This window comes from Phyllobates terribilis, unplaced genomic scaffold (assembly GCF_046119375.1).
Source record: "Phyllobates terribilis strain yellow unplaced genomic scaffold, ASM4611937v1 Scaffold_3__8_contigs__length_932513732, whole genome shotgun sequence".
Taxonomy (NCBI): Eukaryota; Metazoa; Chordata; class Amphibia; order Anura; family Dendrobatidae; genus Phyllobates; species Phyllobates terribilis.
Window position 1 is genome coordinate 248,618,131 of NW_027362763.1, and position 22,963 is coordinate 248,641,093.

At 44.9% G+C, this 22,963-nt stretch overlaps 1 protein-coding gene across 1 annotated transcript in view; it reads right to left on the reverse strand.

The window, feature by feature from the left end:
- The window catches only part of ERICH6 (glutamate rich 6), an 88,181-nt gene that overhangs the window by 37,999 nt on the left and 27,219 nt on the right, over positions 1-22,963 (reverse strand). The window contains exons 8-9 of the mRNA XM_073674713.1: positions 12,192-12,352; positions 9,325-9,392 (exon numbers count right to left, since the gene is read on the reverse strand). Coding sequence (XP_073530814.1) covers positions 9,325-9,392; positions 12,192-12,352 — 229 coding nt within the window. The remainder of the gene's footprint in view (positions 1-9,324; positions 9,393-12,191; positions 12,353-22,963) is intronic.

The following is a 22,963-nucleotide window of genomic DNA, read 5'->3' on the forward strand; positions in this document are numbered from 1 at the left end:
GTGGTGCAGGGGTTTATAGAAAACAGGCATATGTAGTTTTACACTAATACTATATGATAATAAAAAAGTTATAGAAATGTTGTCTAAGTTCACAAAGTAGAGTCATGGATAGCTCGCCCTTGAAATCACATAATCAACATTTTACAGTAAGTCCTACCTCAGTGGCATCATCTCTCTCCTACGCTGTCCTCAGATGTATAGTTGCAATCAAAATCATTCAACCCCCAATGCAAATTTGGTTTATTAGCAAAATCACATTTTTTTTTTCTTCACAATAAATCAATCAAAGGCCACGACCCCACTATCAGTATTTGGTCAGTATTCAGTCAGTATTTTTTCTCAGGAGTGGGAGCCAAAACCAGGTGAGGAACAATCAGAGAAAAGGTATAATAGAAACAAGTCACCAATTCTGCATTTATCACCCACTCCTGGTTTAGTTTAAATAGTGCAACACAACGAATAAAAGTGGTTTCTCCAAATTCATCACACAATTCCACTAGTAATGAACACTGCAGTCTGAGAATTATTCAAACCCTTCATGATAAGAGTTTATAGTACTAAGTAAGCAACCCTTTAGCTGTTATGACCTGCGGCAAATGTGATGTATAGTCAGACATCAGCTTCTGGCAGCGTTCCTGACATATCATCCCATTCCTACTGGGAAATAGCCTCCAATTCACTGATATTCTTGGGCTGCGTACTCCAACATCGTTCTTTAAGCCCACCAAAGATTTTCTATGGGGTGAAAATCAGGTGTTTGAGGGCCACTCCACAATTTTCCATGATTTCTTCTGAAACCAAGCCTTGATGGACTTTGGGGTATGCTTGGGATCATTGTCCTGCTGGAACGTCTAATGAAGCTTCAGCTTCCTTGCAAAAGGGTTATGCTTTCTCCTTGGATTCCCTGATACTAGATTTAATCCAGCTTGTTCTCCACGCGCTGCAGGTTTCTAGCGCTACAAGAAGCAAAGCAGCCCCAGAGCATCACAGAGTCACCGCCATTATTCACTGTAGACAGGTTGTTCTTTTCAGCATATGCGTCATTCTTCCTCCTCCAGACTTAAAGGGAATCAGTCACCCCCCTGGGTGATATCAGACCTCTACTATGGCCATACAGGTGATAGAAAAGCAAATCTATACTTAACTGTATGGCCCATAGCAGAGGTCTGATTGCAGAGAAATCTGGTTTTATAAAGTCTGTTCTCCAGAGGCTTTGCGTCCGGGGGACGCCAAGCAAACCCTCCTATCTGCTTACTATTCCCCTAAATTGCTGCCTCTGTGCTAAATTACAATATTCCCCACTCCCCTGCATGTCACAGGGCCCTGTGACAGGCCCTGTGACGTGCCCTGCTCTGCCTCCCCTCCTGTGCATGTGCAAAGCGGCGCTCACATGGAGCGTGCTTTGTTTCCCTCCGGCCCCGTTTGGCAGTGTACTCTCTCCATGGGACGGGCGCTTTGCACATGAGGCGGTAATTTAGGAAAATAGCAAGCAGATAAGAGGGGCTTGCTTGGCATCCCCCGGACGTCAAGCCTCTAGAAAACAGACTTTGTAAAACCAGATTTCTCTGCAGACCTCTACTATGGGCCATACAGGTAAGTTTAGATATACTTTTCTATACCCTGTATGGCCATAGTAGAGGTCTGATATCGCCCAAGGGGTAACAGATTCCCTTTAACGCTGATCCATAGGTTTCAAAAGTTCCAGTTTTGTTTCACTGTTTCACAGAACAGAATTCCCAAACCCCTTATTTATATGGCTTTCAGCATATTGAAGCTGACTTTTCTAGTGTTCTTGGGTCAGTAGAGGTGTTGGTTTTGGAGTCTAGACATTGAGACTTTCATAATTTAATTTAGTATGCGCCCTACTCAGCAAACTGAAACCTCAATGGCTGCTGCCAACAAGTCTTATTGTAGGTTTTTTGCAGTCACTTGAGGGTTTTTGAGCTCCTACCTCCTCAGAATCTGGAGGGTATCACCTCCACTTTCTGCCACGCCCAAGTAGTGTGGCACCCCTGAGGGTTCGGTCGCCACAGAGGTACTGCACCTCACCCAGAGGTGTGGTGTCTCCCGTTCTCTCAGGTAAGGATGGAGTGCTGCACGGGACCCCAACACCTACATCCAACACTACACTACCCCAGGCCAGCAGGAGGAGCAAGACGCAATGTAGTTTTCTGCTGAGCCCTGACCCTGGCTGGGGTGGGGGCAACCCAAAGGTAGGTGGAACCAGTAGTGGGTGTGGGTGGAGGAAGTAGTTTTTTAGGGGAGCACTTATAGAGTGCGATATAAAAAGGGAAGCCATCTTAGGGTGCCAGATCAGTCAGTGAGAGGAGAGAGTGAAGACAGTCAGGGAGCAGAGTCTCTTTAGGAGCTCTGCTCCACAAATAGGGCCCAGTCCTAGAGGCCCAGGAGGGGAGCAGAAGAGTAGGCTCCGATCTAAAGAAGGGATTCTAGGGGGTACGGCGAGTGCAGGACGGCACACGTACGCCCCGAATCTGTCAGAAGACAGAGGGATCGTAGGCCACAAGAAGGGGACCGGCCCCTGGACCAGTCGTGTAACTCCATGTCTCGGCTGGAAAAACCGGAGGCTTCTAGCTTTCATAGACCAGTTGCCGCAGCCTTATTCTAATCTCCATGAGGGTCAAGCAGGTCTGGGAACTCCAGTAAGACAGGAGGGACCTCAGAGCACCCGAGCGGGATTGAGAGTGGGGAAGCGCAGGGCAGGAGGGAGAAAAACCCAGCGTGAAGACGGTCTAGCTAGGAGCACAAGAAAGTGAGGTTCCGTCAGGTGCTCCTAATCTGCCTGAGGAAGAGCTGAACCCCTGCCTGGCGAACGCAGCGCAACGTGGGAGGCTGGCACCCGTACAGTGCACCAGTGGAACTGTCATAGGAACTATGAGTAAAGACTCGGATGACGGCACCGTACTGCCTCCTTCCATTCTTTCATCTGCGCCCTCTTGCCTACCGGCACTACAACGCCCAGCGCAACTCACACTACCTACACTGCCCTGGAGCTAGCTCTACCTGTGGAGAGCCACACCATCCCTGCTGCCGTAACACTAGCTCCAGAGGACTGCTCCGCAGCGGCGGCTCCCTTTAGCCGCATTCCACAGGTGGCGGCACAAACACTTTACAAATCCCCTATAAATATTCCCCTTTTTGTTGACCGCCCTGGGCCACGGACCGGGCCAGCCACCGTGATATCCCCCATCGGCATCCATAGGCCCGGCTGCCGAGTACCCCATGGCCCTGGGGGCGAGTCATCTTTGGCGTCACAAACAGGATGCGTGACCAGCCCGTTATCAGCGGGTATTCTGTGCCTAAGGACTGTTTTACTACATTGAATGTGGCGCCCGCCCAAGAAGAACAGGCGCCATTATGTGCGTGATCAAAGACAACAATATGGAACCTCCCATCGTGGGCCGGGTCCCAGAATGGCACCAAAAGCATACCCTGCCCCTTGCAACTGTCACTGTCCGCATAGATGTGTCTGTCAAGGCAGGAAGGCATGGGACCGCCCCAAAAAGAAGAGAGGAGGAGGAGAAAAGGAATGGAGACAGGGTGTGGTCTCAACCCGTCTAGCGAGACCTCACCCGGCAGCCAAGATGGAAGGGAGCAAAAACCCAGCCTCTGCCTCTGGCCTTCCGCAGCACCAAGTCACCCCCCTCGCCATGGAGGGGGATATACAGAAGTTGTCCCCGGAGGACATGGAGTTCCTCGAGAGCGAGGTCCTCGAGCTGGGCCAGCAAGTGGAGCAAGCCCAGCAGGCAGCGGTCGCCCGATGGAAATGCGAGCTGCTGGAAAAATTGTCAGCATGCCGGAAAGTGAAACCGGATGCCAGCAGCCGCACACCAGCCCCGGCGGAGCTCGCAGAAGACCAGGAGGCCGTGTGGAGTACAGGAGCAGGTAGGAGAGAATCCAAAGTCCCGGGCGCCACCAGCGCCGACCTGCCCCTGGGCCTCCTGTCCCAGCCCCCGCCATATGCTGCCGTGCTCTGGCTGGAACCGTTGTGCAGCCCAGAACCTCCACTCCCGGGCGCGGAACCAGAAAACCCCCCACCTAGAGCCTTTCCGGAACCCCCACCTCTGAGCGCTGCACCGGAGGGTCCCCCATACAGTGTCCTTCCGGAATCTCTGATCCCGGGCGCTGAAGCTGCGGACCTGTTACTGGGAGCCCTCCCATCACCTCCGCCTCCGGCACTAGAGTGGCTCTACGGCGCCCTGGTCTTTGACTGGTCCGCCCGCTTTGAAGACCAGCAGCCGTGCCCGCTCCTCCCAATACCAGCGCCCCCGGTTGTTGCCTGCCCCGGCGGAGAGGAGTTATGCTGGGACAACCGGGGGGGGGGACCTGATGGGGCTCTCTTACGAAACCGAGTCCGCTGCCCTGCAGAGGAAGGAGTTCTGCAGGCGGGAGCTCCGGCAATTGGAGAGGGAGCGACGCGCGCGGGAGGCGAGCAGTGAACACCTGGAGGCCCCTGACAAGGCAACCAAGGCGCAAGTACGCCAGGCGGAGAGAGCCCACCCCAGCCCCCGTGAGGAGGGCCTCATCATGAAATTCAATTTAAAAGCTGGGTGGGGCTTTATCCGCAGTCCCAAATTCAACAGGGACATCTTTGTCAACTGGTGGGATGTGGAGCCTGAGTTGGAGGAAGGCCATCCCGACCGGAACCTGTATCCGGGAGACCATGTTACGTTCACCCGGCACCATGATGAACGTGGCTGGTATGCCCTGCAAGTGTACCATGCCAACAAGGACGCACCGCTGCAGGAAGTCCCTCGTGACCTGGCTGGGTAAGGGAAAAATGAGGAGTACCCCAGGCGGGGTCCCCAGTACTAGGAGCAGTATTGGGATTAGTTGCTGTGTTGCCGTTTTGTTTAATTGTGTGTTCACCTAAGTACCCGTAAGGGTATAGAGACAATAGGGACGAGGACGCTGATCTCCCTACAAACTTTCCATTATAAATAGTTTAGCACTTCTGAAAGTGCACCCTATTGGTTTAATAAGTGCAATCATTACCTCAGAACAAAAACCCGTTTGGCGTGGCGGAAGACGACGTCCAGGATTGGATCATCCATGCCCTGCAGCCACGCCCAGGGCCCACGTTGAGGGTTTGCGGATGGGTCCCTCATTCTGCTGCTGTTGCACCCTGGTGCAGAAACTCTCTTGAAAATGTTTTATATGAAAAGTGTTTTATAGGAATAAGTGCTCTTATGATATTTCATAATGTAACGTTTAAAAGTGATGTGCCTCCCATAAAGGGAAGAATGTTTTTATTGTCTTATATGTGAATGCATTCAAAAATTTTGCATGTCATTTATTCCATGTTTTGCTTTGTTCCAGCCCGCGGACGTGCTGTGTTTTTACAGGGGGGAATGTGGCGCCCCTGAGGGTTCGGTCGCCACAGAGGTACTGCACCTCACCCAGAGGTGTGGTGTCTCCCGTTCTCTCAGGTAAGGAGGGAGTGCTGCACAGGACCCCAACACCTACATCCAACACTACACTACCCCAGGCCAGCAGGAGGGGCAAGACGCAATGTAGTTTTCTGCTGAGCCCTGACCCTGGCTGGGGTGGGGGCAACCCAAAGGTAGGTGGAACCAGTAGTGGGTGTGGGTGGAGGAAGTAGTTTATGGGAGCACTTATAGAGTGAGATATAAAAAGGGAAGCCATCTTAGGGTGGCAGATAAGTCAGTGAGAGGAGAGAGTGAAGACAGTCAGGGAGCAGAGTCTCTTTAGGAGCTCTGCTCCACAAGTAGGGCCCAGTCCTAGAGGCCCAGGAGGGGAGCAGAGGAGTAGGCTCCGATCTAAAGAAGGGATCCTAGGGGGTACGGTGAGTGCAGGACGGCACACATACGCCCCAAATCTGTCAGAAGACAGAGGGATCGTAGGCCGCAAGAAGGGGACCGGCCCCTGGACCAGTCGTGTAACTCCAAGTCTCGGCTGGAAAAACCAGAGGCTTCTAGCTTTCATAGACCAGTTGCCGCAGCCTTATTCTAATCTCCGTGAACTCCAGTAAGACAGGAGGGACCTCAGAGCACCCGAGCGGGATTGAGAGTGGGGAAGCGCAGGGCAGGAGGAAGAAAGACCCAGCGTGAAGACAGTCTAGCTAGGAACACAAGAAAGTGGGGTTCCGTCAGGTGCTCCTAATCTACCTGAGGAAGAGCTGTACCCCAGCGCGACGTGGGAGACTGGCAACCGTACAGTGCACCAGTGGAACTGTCATAAGAGTAAAGAGTAAAGACTCGGATGACTGCACCGTACTGCCTCCGTCCATTCTTTCATCTGCGCCCTCTTGCCTCCCGGCACTACAATGCCCAGCGCAACTCACACTACCTACACTGCCCTGGAGCTTGCTCTACCTGTGGAGATCCACACTATCCCTGCTACCGTAACACCAGCTCCAGAGGACTGCTCCGCAGCGGCGGCTCCCTTTAGCCGCATTCCACAGGTGGCGTCACGAACACTTTACAAATCCCCTATAAATATTCCCTTTTTTGTTGACCGCCCTGGGCCACGGACCGGGCCAGCCACCGTGATATCCCCCATCGGCATCCATAGGCCCGGCTGCCGAGTACCCCACGGCCCTGGGGGCGAGTCAGTAGTGTAACCAGTGTTCTTATAGCTTTGATCTTGTATCTCTAGGAACATTCAAGGTCTTTACTATCTTTTTGTATCATTTTCCTTGTTTTTACAAGGCAATGATTTGTCTCTTAACTTTTTGGACCATTCTCATGATAAGTCAAAATTATTAGTGAACTGCAGGCCTCTTTCCATGAGGAATGGGCTAAGATTCATCAGATATGTGGCCAGATGCTGGTGTCTGGTTATGTATCATGTTTGCAGCAGGTCATAACAGCCAAAAGGTGCTCTACTAAATATTAAAAATGCTTGTCATAATGGAACTGAATAATAAAGTCATAAAAAGTTGCATGTTGTGTTGAATTTGTATTTAAATTGCCCTTGTTTGATTTATTGCGGACCGAAGAATGTTTGTACGTTTTGCTAATAATCCTAATATACCTCCTGGATATTAATATACCTAATGGAGGTAAATAACAAGCCATAATCTCTGACCGCAATGGCACAACTTCTCTGAGAGGTCCATTGACTGACTACTGGCTTCCATCCATTGTGCATCCATTCCGCTGATAGAAGTAGACGTTTCCAGCAGCCCTTAAATGTCATTAGCAGATTGGCCTTGGAGATTATGGAACACATTCTAATTATAACAATATATTACATTATGGCTGATAATGCACTTCTTTAATATGATATTCACAGTGGCTCCAGAGTAAAACTTCAATTGTTTCTCATCATCCATTAATACTAACAACGATAAATGGTGTTTAAACTACATTGATAATAATGTCCTATCCTTACAAGATATATGATGGTCAAAACCCGACACCCCCACTAATCAGCTGTTAGCAGCTCTGGTTATGGCTGGATGTAAGCAGCATAGGAAGCGGAGCAGCACAGCTCCATATACTGCTTAGTGGCCATTCCAAGGTACTGCAGATCAGCTGCCATTTCATCTGAATACTTTCAGAGCTGGTAACAAGTGATTAGTGAGAGTGCCGGATAATAAACCCCTTTTTGATATTGATGACCTATCCTGTTGATAGGTCATTAATATAATTGTGGTGGAAAACCCCTTTAATTTTGATATGATATTTGGGCAACATATTTATAAAGATTTTAACAAGACTGGAATTTCATTGTCCGGTCTCTCGTTGTCTGACAACTTTTAGATTGTTGAGAAGATCTGGAGAGGGACAGAAGCACACACAAAATAGGGCAATACCGTCTGATAAAGGATAGGTATAAGCGATGGTAGCGCTCACCTGAAGGTGTTGGGTGCAGGCCCAACACCTGTAAATGCGTGGAAATCTGCTGCTACTGCCACGTGGCTGAAGGAAATGGTTCTTCCAGATGTATAATGGCAAAAATGGATGCTGGCACATTTTGGTGGGCTGCTCTGTGGAATTAAGAGCCTTGGGATTCCAAAACTGCTTTTATTAATACCAACGCGTTTCTGAGCCAGACCAGCGCCGTTCTCAAATTATAAAGATCAAGTCAAGTGGTTTTTATTCCTTGAGAAAGGCTTCCATCTGGCGCAGAAATACGTTGATGTTAATAAAAATTGTTCTGGAATCCCAAGGCTCGTCATTTCCGCAGCGCAGCCCGCCTAACACTGCCTGCATCCAACTTGTAGATTGTACTCTCTTCTGAATGGACATTGTACACCACATTGACAATGACCAAACAATATGCCTGGAACTACAGGGTTAAACTGGGGCTGTTACTCTTGAACAGTATTCACATTACTAAGGCTACGGTTTAGTCACAATGGTGCATTTGTGAAATCTCTTCAGATGACATAGTGACTGTACGCCCCGAAGCACCATAAAGCAAATAAATGAGTACAATGGGATCAGTATTGACCAGAACGAGCAATTTCCATACATCACATAGAGGGGATTCAGGCTGATTATCTTATATATAGAAAAATGAGCTGAGCTCAAAATGAAGGAGCTTATTGTATCAGGTACTTGCACAATAAAAGCAATATAAAGCAAATGAGTGCATTCTGGCCCTAATAAAGCACTGACTCTTCCTCATTTACCCGAATCAGCGGTGCAATTTATCAGCCATCCAAACACAATAAATATTGCAGTGTACAGTCCATTATACCCGGACCCTACTAGTAATAGTCATGTAATCCTGAGGATAAAGCTTTTTTATAGTCTGAAATAGAGGCAGCGTGTAAATACAGCTCCAGCTGGGCACACACGGCTCCTGGACATGTCACGGCTTAAAACATATCTAATTATAGGGCTGCACACGGAAACGTCACTGTATCAACAGTGTGTTATGTGGGAGCTGGTCCGTACTGACCGGCTATCCTACTCTGTAAAGCAAAGAAACTATATATCAATATACATCGGCAGATGTCAGATAGGCATGAATAGATAACAGAGAGGTGAATGCATAGGAAAGCACAGTGACTTTGCAGCGCTGGGGTCCTGGGTTCAAATCCCACTAAGGACAAAATCTGCAAGGAGTTTGTATGTTCTCCCCGTGTTTGCGTGGGTTTCCTCCAGGTTCTCCGGTTTCCTCCCACACTCCAAAGACATACTGATCAGGAACAGAGGTTGTGAGCCCCAGTTGGGACAGTGATTATAATGTCTGTAAAGCGCTATGGAATTAATGGCGTTATATAAGTGCATAAAATACATAAAATATAGACAGACAGATAACCCAATGATATCAGTATAAGATGTATACAATATATAGATATATGTTTTATTTTGTTTCCCTTGCACTTACATTCATTAAAAGTTGTTGGCTCTGTCACAACTGATTCAAAAACTTTTGCCATATGTCTTTCTCTTAACCTGAGGAAGAATAACACATATTTTAGGCATTTACCCTTTATTTCTAATCAGTGAAAGCATGAGGAATGAGAATTGAACTATTTCATATTTTCCTTTTCTTTTATCTCAAGTTTTTCCATATAACATGATAAGAACACTGACCCATTGGTAACTGATGTTTGTTCTAGGAGTCCAGCAGCAGTTTTGATCCTGCAAACTGCTGACAGCACGGGGTAGCAGACCTATAACATGCCTTTGTGTTGGGCTTTATAATTTCCATCACTGTAAAATAGAAGGTCTAATGCTGCGCACCGCTCCCATAGAGGCTTCAACGGTGGTCCTTAATGCTGAAGTGATCTCTGCAATAAGTGCATGTCAATCCCTCCACTGTTGAGTGATGGCTGTAGTGGGCTCCTAGTTGTCTTTGTGGCATTGAGTCACTTCTCACGGACAAGCCGTGAGTCAGGATAGTCAGGGAGTCCAAGGTCAAAAGCCAGGAAGGTGCGTCATAAACAGAGGGAAGAAACAAAGATGTAGTCAGGTAATGGTCCAAGGTCAAAATACCAGGAGGATAGCGGATGAGACAAAAGGGGTTAAACAGATGGTGGGTCAAAAAAAAGCTCCAAGGTCAGGCAACAAAATATCATCAAGCAAAACACTAGGCACAGAGAAAACCAACCACACTTAGCTGAAGCTACGTCTGGCAGTGAACTGGGACTAACAGCTCAGCTAAGTAGCTCGGTAATCACCTGGGACAAGGAACACCTGGAGACAGCTAGCACCTCCCAGTCTCAGATTGGATGGCTGAGCTGTCAATCAAAACACTGACAGCTTCAGCACGCCCCTGTACCAGATTGGACGGCTGAGCTGACAGTAACTGCATCCCAGGCACACTGAGTTGTGGAATTATGACAGTCTTGTTGTCTTCCTGTAAAGACTATAAAGTCAGTTCTGGAGCTGAAGGGGGGTCTGAAGGCCTCACCCTGGAGAGGCCTGTGCCAGAGACAGATTTAGAGGGGGGCTCCCAGCGATTTATCCAGCAAAAGCGAGTGCAGTTAAATGTGTTAAATGAGTTCTAAGCAACTAAGCTGCAAGTATGGCAACCGCAACCCTATGTATTTGGCAACATTGTTTTCTGTTGTGTACCTGTTCAAGCATCATACTATTGTAACCACCCGGCTTACATGCCTCCTCACATTATCTCAGTGTTGTGTCCATTTGTTATAGACCATTTTCTCTTGTGGGCAGTCAACGCTACATCCCTGTTGTCTGTACTACACATCATGGTTCTGCCACTTTACAGGTAGCCCTTCTGTCTGAGATGGCAAAGTGCTCACAACTATGTTGGGCAATCGTGCAAGACTTCATTTACCTGCAGTTGCATTCGCCTCTTCTATTTACTGCTTTATGGCACATTTGGGAGGAACTGGGCAGGTTACTGGAGAATTACATAGAATATGCAGCTATAGAAAAATAGGATGAAACTTTCTGCAATTAACATATATTGCATAGTTTCACATCTTCACAAGTACTACTCATTAGGTCTACAAATAGATTCTGCTTTGTTAAATTCTTGTGTGTCCTAAAATGAAGTGTAGAGCGGAGAAGAGGAGCCCAGAACTGGGAGTGGAGGGCATCTGTATCTTCTCATCTATCACCTCAGAGGCCAGATGTTCAGAAAGCACATGTCGATGTAATACCTGTGGGCATACAATATATTTAACGATTGAGAGTATTAGAGAAGGATCATCTAAATATCATCCCCAGGAATAGTGCTGGCCTTATAGGTGAGCAGACAGCGTGCCTGCACAAGGCACATCTACCCTAACTGGTAAGGGCTGTCTCTGCCCATAACAACCTGAGAATCTGAACTTGTACTTGCACTCCCAGTAGTGCCCGGGCGCAACCTTAGGACAGCTAGTTGTACGGGTGCAGCCACATTCACTGGGTTACTTATTTGGCAGTGTTACTTAGACAACTGTTTGGTCATGTTATTCGAGCACCTTCTAGCATTGTTACTGGAGCATTAAATGATTGTCCTATTTGGGCACTATACATTACATATAGGATGGCGTTGGTAGAAGGTATTGTACAGGACACCAAGTAACCTACCAACCAGCCTTGCCCATGAATGCCCACGTCTGGTAATGGTAAATCTCCAGATTTTGGAGATTACAGACATTTCTTTTAAGGAAAATGAATAGTTCCAAAACAATGATTAAACATATCTGGTGGCTGGTGGAAATTCATAAAATTTATATAAAGGGATCCACGCCACTCCAATAGTATAGTGCCACCGGAAAATAGATAACTTATATAGAAAAACCTTCGGCACAAATAATTAATAGTAGATATACGTGGATTTATTGAGCCCAAAGTAATACGAGTCAGATGATATCCAACGTTTCGGCCGTATGGCCTTTGTCATTGTTATCTGCATAAAAAGTGGAAATTCATGTCAATGCTGCAAAAATTGTGGAACCACAGCTTATCATTTGCAATATGACACCATTAAATGACATCTTTAAATGGAGCACAGAGAGGAATAACAATCGTCTAGCTCTAAGTGAGGATAGACATTTTGCCGTTGTATTGTGCTGAAAGAGTTAATGTGAATTTTGATAGGAAATGAATATTTTACAAATACAATGTCACTAGGAAATATTCCAGGTCATTTTATTTACGGTATATTTTCCACTAGACGCGAGTATTTTTTCATGACATGTATTTCCATATACACAACACTTCATCATTAGTCTACCGGGTTTCAGGAGCTCCTAGAATAACAGTTGGGAGAGATCGGTGCAGATAGGACTTTACCTCTGTGCAGTTTTTTCTTTTGCTTTTTGTCTCTCAACTTCACTTCCATAAGGTCCATGAGGCGCCACCGAGATTAACTGGATTTCATCTTTTTGAAGCAGTCGCTTCTCTTCTTTTAGCAGATACTGGAACATGTTTATAAATTGCCTGCAGCAAAAAATCTGAAAGTGTCTTGTATTAGTTTTATTGGCTTGAAACTGACTGTGCCCCTGTATTTCCGGAAAAAAATATACAGGTGCATCTCACTAAATTAGAATATCATCAAAAAGTTATTTTTTTCAGTTCTTCAATACAAAAACTGAAACTCATATATTATATAGAGTCATTACAAACAGAGTGATCTATTTCAAGTGTTTATTTCTATTAATGTTGATCATTATGGTTTACAGCCAATGAAAACACAAAAGTCATTATCTCAGTAAATTAGAATACTTTATAACAGCTTTAAAAATGTTTTTAAAATCTGCATACAGTAGACACCGCATTTCCCCATCACGTAGCCTGCCCTCTCCTGGAAGGTGTATGCAGGGGCTACATGCTATGCCCAGTATATCTTTTGATATACTAGGTTTTATTTGATCACTAAGTAAAACCACTATACTAGTACTGATATTTCCACCACACAGTGACCATGTAATGGTAGATATCAGGGCTTCCTCATAGTAATAATCAGTTTTTTGCCTCCTTATAGTAGTTGTGCCCCCTGTGCCTTCTTATAGTTAACTGTATAATGCTCCCCCTCCCCCGTGCCTCCTTATAGTAGGAATTACCCCTGTGTCTCCTTTCAGATTTACAGCCTATAGTAATAATGTCCTTCAGTGCTTCCTTGAATAATATATATTAAATAACAATAATCCTTCTCTCTGTCTTATAATAATGACCCCTCATTGTGCTTCCTTATAATTAGTAACCCCACCATTGTGCCTCCTTATAATAATGACTCCCATTTTGCCTCCTTATAATTAGTAACCGCACTGTTGTGCTTCTTTATAATAATGATCCCCCATTGTGCCTTTTTATAATAATGATTCCTTACCCATTGTGTCTCCTTTTAAATATCACCCTGTTGTACCTCCTTTTAATAAACATTCCCCCATTGTGCCTCCTATGTAAAAATCACCTCCCATTTGCCTCTTTTAATAATCACACCTATTGTGCCTCTATTTAATACTGACCCTTCATTATGCCTACTTATAATAATGACTCCCATTTCACTTCCTTATAATTAGTAACCACACCACTGTGCTTCCTTATAATGACCCCCCATTGTGCCTCATTATAATTAATAACCCCACCATTGTGCTTCCTTATAATAATGATTTCCCATTGTGCCTTTTTATAATAATGATTCCTTGCCCATTGTGTCTCCTTTTAAATATCACCCTGTTGTACCTCTTTTGTAAAAATCATCTCCCATTTGCCTCCTTTTCATAATCGGTGCGATTATTATTGTGCCTCTATTTAATATTGACCCCTCATTGTGCCTCCTTTTAATCATTTCTGCCATTTTGCCTCTTTTTTTAATGGCCCCCAAATTGTATCTCTTTTTTAATAATCACCTCTCATTATGCCTTTATTACAAAATCACCCCATATCATGTCTCCTTTAAATACTAACTCCTCATTGTGTACCACACTGTGCCTGCCAAATGATATACAAATACACTAATACTCTCATGCTGAATGTTGATGCTATCCTTCTCTTTGTCCACTTCAGTCTCTGGGCCGATGCAGGCATACAGTGACTTGATGCCATCATGCCGCCTGATGTCCCCGGTGTGGCGCCGGCCTCTTTCTAGGTGGCCTGCCAGACTAAAGAGGCGGAGCAGTGAGCCGATGACTCCTAGCTCCACTATACTTGTTAACAGTATCGGCGCCCTGAGGATGCCAATTGTGTTAAAACTGTTGCTGGCTGAAGCATAACAATGCCGAACAGGCCCGCCTAGCTTTTGCCAGAATTGCCAGAGGGCTAGTTCAGCCCTGCTCATATTTCAAACTCTTTGACAGCAAAGACACGTTGCTAGGGTAGAACTCAAATGGAAAACAACAGAAACTGAGTAAACAGAATACTGAAAAGAGAAAGCATTTAAAACTGCATTAAATGGTTAATTGTCTAAGGATATCTGACAGTAAACAGTTGCCAGGAGTCAGGCTCCTAGATTCATTGACTAATAGCTGTGACTGCATGGGGAAGCTCCAGCTGGTTGAACATATAGGAATATACAACCCCTGACAAAAATTATGGAATCACCGGGCTCGGAGGATGTTCATTCAGTTGTTTAATGTTGTTGAAAAAAAGCAGATCACAGACATGGCCCAAAACTAAAGTAATTTCAAATGGCAACTTTAGGGCTTTAAGAAACACTAAAAAAAAATCAAGATTAAAAATGTGGTACTCAGTAAGGGTAATTTTTTTCAGACCAAGCAGAGGGAAAAAATTATGGAATCACTCAATTCTGAGGAAAAAATTATGGAATCACCCTGTAAATTTTAATTTCCAAAACGAACACCTGCATCAAATTAGATCTGCTCGCTAGTCTGCATCTAAAAATGAGTGATCACACCATGGAGAGCTGTTGCACCAAGTAGACTGACATGAATCATGGCTCCAACACGAGAGATGTCAATTGAAACAAAGGAGAGGATTATAAAACTCTTAAAAGAAGGAAAATCATCACGTAATGTTGCAAAAGATGTTGGTTGTTCACAGTCAGCTGTGTCTAAAATATGGACCAAATACAAACAACAGGGGAAGGTTGTTAAAGGCATACATACTGGTAGACCAAGGAAGACATCAAAGCGTCAAGACTGGAAACTTAAAGCAATATGTCTCCAAAACAGGAAATGCACAACAAAACAAATGAGGAACGAATGGGAGGAAACTGGAGTCAATGTCTGTGACCGAACTGTAAGAAACCGCCTAAAGGAAATGGGATTTACATACAGAAAAGCTAAACATAAGCCATCATTAACACCTAAACAGAAAAAACAAGGTTACAATGGACTAAGGAAAAGCAACTGTGGATGACTGGATGAAAGTCATATTCAGTGATGAATCGCGAACCGGCATTGGGCAAGGTGATGATGCTGGAACTTTTGTTTGGTGCCGTTCCAATGAGATTTATAAAGATGACTGCATGAAGAGAACATGCAAATTTTCACAGTCATTGATGATATGGGGCCGCATGTCAGGTAAAGGCACTGGGGAGATGGCTGTCATTACATCTTCAATAAATGCCCAAGTTTACATTGATATTTTGGACAGTTTTCCTTTCCCATCAATTGAAAGGATGTTTGGGGATGATGACATAATTTTTCAAGATGATAATGCATCCTGCCATAGAGTATAAACAGTGAAAACATTCCTTGAAAGAAGACACATAAGGTCAATGTCATGGCCTGCAAATAGTCCGGATCTCAATCCTATTGAAAATTTTTGGTGGAAGTTGAAGAAACTGGTCCATGACAAGGCTCCAACCTGCAAAGCTGATCTGGCAACCGCAATCAGAGAAAGTTGGAGCCAGATTGATGAAGAGTACTGTTTGTCACTCATTAAGTCCATGCTTCAGAGACTGCAAGCTGTTATTAAAGCCAGAGGTGGTGCAACAAAATACTAGTGATGTATTGTAGTGTTCTTTTGTGTGTTTTTCATGATTCCATAACTTTTTCCTCAGAATTGAGTGATTCCATCATTTTTTCCCTCTGCTTGGTCTGAAAATAATTACCCTTACTGAGTACCATATTTTTAATCTTGATTTCTTTTAGTGTTTCTTAAAGCCCTAAAGTTGCCATTTAAAATTACTTTAGTTTTGTGCCATGTCTGTGATCTGCTTTTTTATAACAACATTAAACAGCGGAATGAACATCCTCCGAGCCCGGTGATTCCATAATTTTTGCCAGGGGTTGTAGCATTATATTCTGGGATTTTTAAATATATCACATGTAAGAAAAAAATATAACCCAGCACCAACAAAAATAAAAATTAAAACATACTTTTTTTATTGGAGTTCAAATAAAGCAGAAGTTTGCATAGTTATCTTTTTGTTGTTGTAGATTATACTCTTTTCTTACATGTGGATTATCTATGCAAGAACCAGCACAGGGCGTCCGTACACCATATTTCCCAAATAACCTATTGGAGCGGGCATTGCACTTACATAGCCGCTCCCGGGTCTGTCTCATAGACGGGAATATGGTCAGGGTTGTCTTTATGGAACAACCCCTTGAAGTCTTTATTACAACAAATTATTGTTCTGAAGTTTTTTGATGTTGTCCTTCAGTTTCTATTAGCTAATAAAGAGTTGTTTATACATCATTTTAGCATGTGGGAGGCCTTTCTAAAGAAAAAGTAAAAAACATAAAAACAGTAGGTCAGATGGTTCAGTGGTTAGCACTGCAGCCTTGCAGCACTGGGGTCCTGGGTTCAAATCCCACCCAGGACATCTGCAAGGAGTTTGTATGTTCTCCCCTTGTTTGCGTGAGTTTCCTCTGGGTTCTCCAGGTGTTTGGCTTTAGGTAAACATTAAATTCTTAGTGAAAACTGTTATGAAATGTTGCACAGTTAAACATAATTGTTTGCAATGTTGTAACACAGTTGCATTAAGTAACACTTCAGGCAAATTTCGGAATGAATAAAATAGCGGGTTTTTGTTCAATTTGACCTTTCAAATGTATATTTCCAAGGTGGCCATACGTTGTAGGTTGTTAAATGGAATTTGACTGCAGGTTTTTGCTTTGTAATCCGACAGCAGCATTGGGTAGGGACAGAGACCCTGACTCCAGCAATGTATCACTTAGTTTACTTGGTGCAGTAGTGTCAAGATTCCTGTCGTCCTTCTACAGTTTGACCACTATTGGCTGCTATTGTTCACTTGATATTATGTTGCAATTTCACCTCTTTAATATAACTAATTAAATGGTCTTGTAGGGGTGGGGAGAGCACATGATGAACTGGGAGTGGAGAGAGCACATGATGAACTGGGAGTGGGGGGTGGTGGGAGCAAATGACGAATTGGAAGTGGGGGGAGCAAATCATGAATTGGGAGTGGGTGGTGCAAATGACAATTGGGAGTGGGGGGAGAGCAAATGATGAATGCGGGGTGGGAAGAGCAAATAATGAATTGAGGGTGGGCTAGTGCAAATGATGATGAATTGGGGGTGAGGGAGAGTGATGATGAAGTGGGGATGGGAGAGACAGAGGACATGACAAAATGAATTAGGGCAGAGGGGGGAATGTAAATATAATGAATGGGGAGAGTGGAGGGCGTTGAGGATGACGGAGTGTGACTGGTAATGAATTGGGGGAAAGAGTACAGGTTCTAATTAATTTATATATTTATTAGGTGGGGAAAGTGGCTATTTACAGTTAGTGGGGGCACAGTGGAGGATTACAATTTGTATTTGGAATGGTGGGCTGTATAATAACTTATTATATATCAATGGTGGGTGCACGTCTGTATTCCGCTGCGTAGTGTAGAAGTTGGGGAATGTGCTCTAGATTACCGTGTTATTTTATGCAGAGAGGAGTCCTGGCTGGAAGAAGTGATGGTGGTCTGCGCTAGATGAAGAAGAAAAGCGAAAATGAAGGACTTCAACTAGAGACGTCACTGGTGAGTCAGTGTGTTATCTGTACACAGACAGTATGTACAGAGCTCCTGTGTATAATGTCACTGGTGATCACTGTATTACCTGTATACTGACACTATACACTGTATACTATGTACAGAGCTCCTGTGTATAATGGCCCTTGTGGTAATATTAGTATTGTGTATTTTTATTAATGATCAGTATTGTAGTATTTGGTCACTATGCTATGTGGTGGTAGTATGTGGTCTGGTCACGGTGTGGTGGTATTTGTCCCTTGTATGTGGTATTATTCAGTCACTATGTGGTGGTAATATGTGGTCTGGTCATGGTGTGCCGATGTTTGTCCCTTGTATATGATATTATTGGTCATTTTTAAAAATGTATGTGACACATTCCCTAAAAGAAAAATAAATAAAAATATACCTCAAAAAAGTATTGGATATTTTAAGAAATGTTTAAAAGGTAGAGTAGAGTGGGCCCGACCAGAAGAGTCTACCTTGTTGTGGTGGCAGCTTAAAAAATCTTTTGGCCAAAACAAAAGCTGATGGCTATGTGTGTGATATGGTGTTCGATGGGAACTGTTAATGTGTGATTGGTGCAGAAGTGGAGTTTTTCCAAGAGTGGGGGTGGGACTGTGGAAGGTTCGAGGGGTGGAGGCAGAACTGGGATGGAGCCTGGGCGGAGCCTCAAGGGGGCCCGAAAATTTTGCCAGTATTGGGCCCTGAAATTTATGGTGGCAGCCCTGCATAGAGCAATATCTCAGACGTGGTGTGGGGTGCATGCACGTGTCCCCTTCAGCAAAGTGTCCTATTTGACAAGTGTCTGACAGTCATTTCAATGGCAGTCATTCAGGGCAGGAGTCAGGTAACCCACACTTTGTACTCTCTGCTAACTATGTATTTTATTCCTGCGTCCATATTTCTGAGTGCTTTTTTCATCCACGTTCACCGCCCCATCCCCTCTCTATCACCATTCATCCATATCTGCCCCTCTCTCCTTCCCTCTCCCATGTACAGCTCCTATGCTCTTCTGAACTTCCAGAAAAATCTCACTCTAACTTATCCAAAAGTATTTCACAAGAAACCATGTCACAAATTCCAAAACTATCTGTACTTTCTCTTTTTAATGCTACTACTCATTTCAAGAGATATCTCTCCTAACCCCGGTCCACCCTCCACCAACCTCAACCTCTCCCCCACCTCACATCGAAACCCTGCTAAACTTATTAACATCAGTTGTACTCCTTCATCTCTCTCCTTCAATTGTGCACTGTGTAATCCACGGTCTGTATGCAACAAGCTTCCTTTCCTGCACAATTACTTTCTGACCAACTCTCTCAATCTGCTGGCCCTCACTGAAACCTGGATTCACGATTCTGACACTGTCTCCCCTGCCAATATTTCTCAAGGCGGCTTGCATTTTTCCCATTCCCCGAGACCTGCGAACAGATTTGATGGTGGAGTCGGCATACTCCTGTCCCCACAATGCACCTTCCAGGTCATCCCCCCAGTTCCATCACTCTCCTTCCCTTCTTTTGAGGTCCACACCATCAGGCTCTTCCACCCCCTCTCCCTCAGATTAGCGGTCGCATACCGTCCCCAAGGCTCACCACCTAGTTCCTTGACCATTTTTCTGCCTGGCTGCTGCACTTCATGTCCTCAGATTTCCCAACCCTTATCCTGGGAGACTTCAACATCCCCATAAACAGCACCACCTCCTCATCTGCATCCCAGCTTCTATCTTTAACCACTTCTCTTGGCCTCTCACAGCTTTCAACCTCTGAGACACACAAAGACGGAAACACCCTTGATCTGGTTTTTGTCCGGCTTTGTTCAATCCCCCCACCTAAATAACTCTCCTCTTCCCCTCTCTGATCATAACATTCTCTCCTTCACGCTCACAAATCCTCCCCCGCCCCAGCACACTCCTACCTATCACACATTCAGAAATCTACAAGTCATTAACCCTCTTACACTTACAGACTTACTTCACTCATCACTGTCTCCAATCTCCTCTCTGTCCTGTCCTGATCTGGCTGTAAACCACTACAATGACACTCTCAGAAGCACACTGGACCAAGTAGCGCCCCTCACCCTCAGAACCTCCAAACACAGAGTAAAACAACCCTGGCTCACACCGCAAACCCGATTTCTCCAGCGATGCTCTAGAAGTGCCAACCGCCTATGGAGGAAAACTCGCACACTAGAAAACTTTATCCACTATAAATTCATGTTAAAAACATATAACTGTGCCCTTCACCTCGCCAAACAGACCTCCTTCACCACCCTGATCTCTTCACTATCCAACAACCCCAAAAAACTCTTCGACACCTTTCACTCCCTCCTCAGTCCTAAAGCCCAGGCCCCCATCACGGACATTTGTGCTGAGGACTTGGCCTCCTACTTCACAGAGAAAATAGACACCATCCGTCAGGAAATCAGCTCCCAGCCACCAAGTGCCGTGACTCCCATCCCTCCCCACATCCCCTCTGGATCACTCTTCACATTTGACCTAGTCACAGAAGAAGAAGTCTCCAGGCTCCTCTATTCTTCTCATCCCACTACGTGCACCACTGACCCCATCCCTTTACATCTACTCCCGTCTCTTTCTTCAGTTGTCACTACTCACCTAACTAAAATCTTCAACCTCTCCCTCTCTTCTGGTATCTTCCCCTCCTCCTTCAAACACTCCATCATTACTCCATTATTAAAAAACCCTTCCTTGACCCTTCCTGCACAAACAACTACAGACCAGTCTCCAATCTCCCCTTCATCTATAAACTCTTGGAGCGCCTGGTCTACTCCAGCCTTACCAGTTACCTCTCCACTCACTCTCTTCTAGACCCATCACAGTCTGGCTTCCGCCCCCTACATTCTACAGAAACTGCACTCATCAAAGTAACTAATGACCTTCTGACAGCAAAACGTAATGGTGACTACTCTCTGCTCATTCTTCATGACCTCTCTGCAGCTTTTGACACCGTTGACCACCACCTCCTACTCTCTATGCTCCACTCAATCGGCATAAAGGACACTGCTCTCTCCTGGTTCTCCTCCTACCTATCTGACCGCTCTTTCAGTGCATCGTATGCTGGCTCCACTTCTTCCCCTCTTCCTCTCACTATTGGGGTTCCTCAAGGTTCAGTCCTTGGCCCTCTTCTCTTCTCTACACAGCCCCAATTGGACTGACCATCAGCAAATTTGGTTTTCAGTACTATCTTTATGCTGATGAAAGACAACTATACAACTCATCCCCTGACCTTACCCCCACTGTACTACAGAACACCAGTGACTGGCCGCAGTTTCTAACATCATGTCTGCTTTCTACCTGAAACTCAACCTTTCCAAAACTGAACTTCTTCTACTCCCGCTGTCTACTCACCTCCCTAAATCTGACATCTCTCTCTCCGTGTGTGGCACCACAATAATGCCGAGCCAGCAGGCGCGTTGTCTGGGCGTTGTGTTTGACACTAATCTCTCCTTCACCTTCCATATACAATCTCTTACCCGCTCTTGTCGCTTGCACCTGAAGAACATCTCTAGAATCCGCCCCTTTCTCACCTTGGAAACAACAAAAACCCTCACTGTTGCCCTGGTCCACTCCCTCCTCGACTACTGTAACTCTCTATTAATTGGCCTCCCCCTCACTCGACTTTCCCCTCTCCAGTCCATCCTTAATGCTGCAGCCAGTGTCATCTATTTGGCTAACTGTTACTCAGATGCTTCTGCTCTGTGCCAGTCATTGCACTGTCTGCCCATGAATTATAGGATAAATTTTAAATTGCTTGTTTTCACCCATAAAAGCTCTCCACATTGTGGCACCCCCCTACATCTCTTCCCTCATTTCTGTTTATCGGCCTACCCGTTCTCTACGCTCCGCAAGCGACTTTCGACTAACATCCGCACTAATCCGTACCTCCCACTCCCGGCTTCAAGACTTCTCCCGAGCAGCACCCATTCTTTGGAATGCTCTACTCCAAGAAATTAGGACGAACCACAACTTACACAGTTTTAAGCGCTCCCTAAAAACACACCTGTTTAGGGCGGCATATCACATTCCCTAATCGAAGTCCTTTAATATTCTTATAGATCATCCCTTATTTCTCCAAACATAAGTCTCCACCGAACCCAAAATCACTACAGATACTGGCTGGTGATGAGCTCATGAAGCCTTTATCTATCCCTCATCCCCTCAAGTTGGCTGGACCATCATTGTAAATAAGCCATTGTACTTTGTGTCACCCCCACCTCATTGTAGATTGTAAGCTCTTACGAGCAGGGTCGTCATCATTTTTGCTTTAATTATTGTACTATCTTTAGCTATGTTACATATGACTGTTGTATATGAACCTCTGAATTGTAAAGAGCTGTGGAATATGTTGGCGCTATATAAATAAAGATAATAATAATAATAGTAGTAATTATTATTATTATTATTATTATGCTGCTACATTTGTCATCTCCAGGATGATTGGATTGATTTGCTTCCTATGGCAAAATTTTCATACAACAATTCTCAAAATGCTTCAACCAAACAAACATCATTCTTCGCAAATTTGGGTTACCATCCAAGTATTCTTCCTAATTTTCCCAGAGAAATGCCTATCCCTGCTGTCACCAACAGAATACAATCCCTGCAACAGAATCTGGAAATACTAAAAGATACTTTGAAAATTGTCCAGGATAAAGATAAGGAAGCAGCGGATAAATCTTACAGACCTTCTCCAAGCTTCCAAGTGGGTGATGAAGTATGACTTTCCACCAAGAATATGAAACTTCATATTCCCTCACCAAAACTAGGATAAATATGTATTAGTCCTTTCAAAATCATTGGACAAGTTAGTTCAGTAGCTTTTTGCCTTCAACTGCCCACATCTTTTTCCAGGGCGTCGTCTACCTCCTCCTGATTCTATTGAAGTGGATGGACAAGAACATTACACAGTTGAAAAGGTTCTGGACTCCCGAATATTCAGAAACAAGTTGCAACACTTAATAAAGTGGCAAGGGTACGGCCCTGAAGATATCTCCTGGGAACCTGTAGAAAATATCAATGTTCCTCGACTGCTTAAAGTGTTACACCAAAAATACCCACATAAACCAAGTCAAGCATCGTCCGGAGGTTGCTGTTGAAAGGGGGGAGTATCGTCAGGATTCCTCTTGTCCTTCTACAGTTTGACCACTAGTGGCT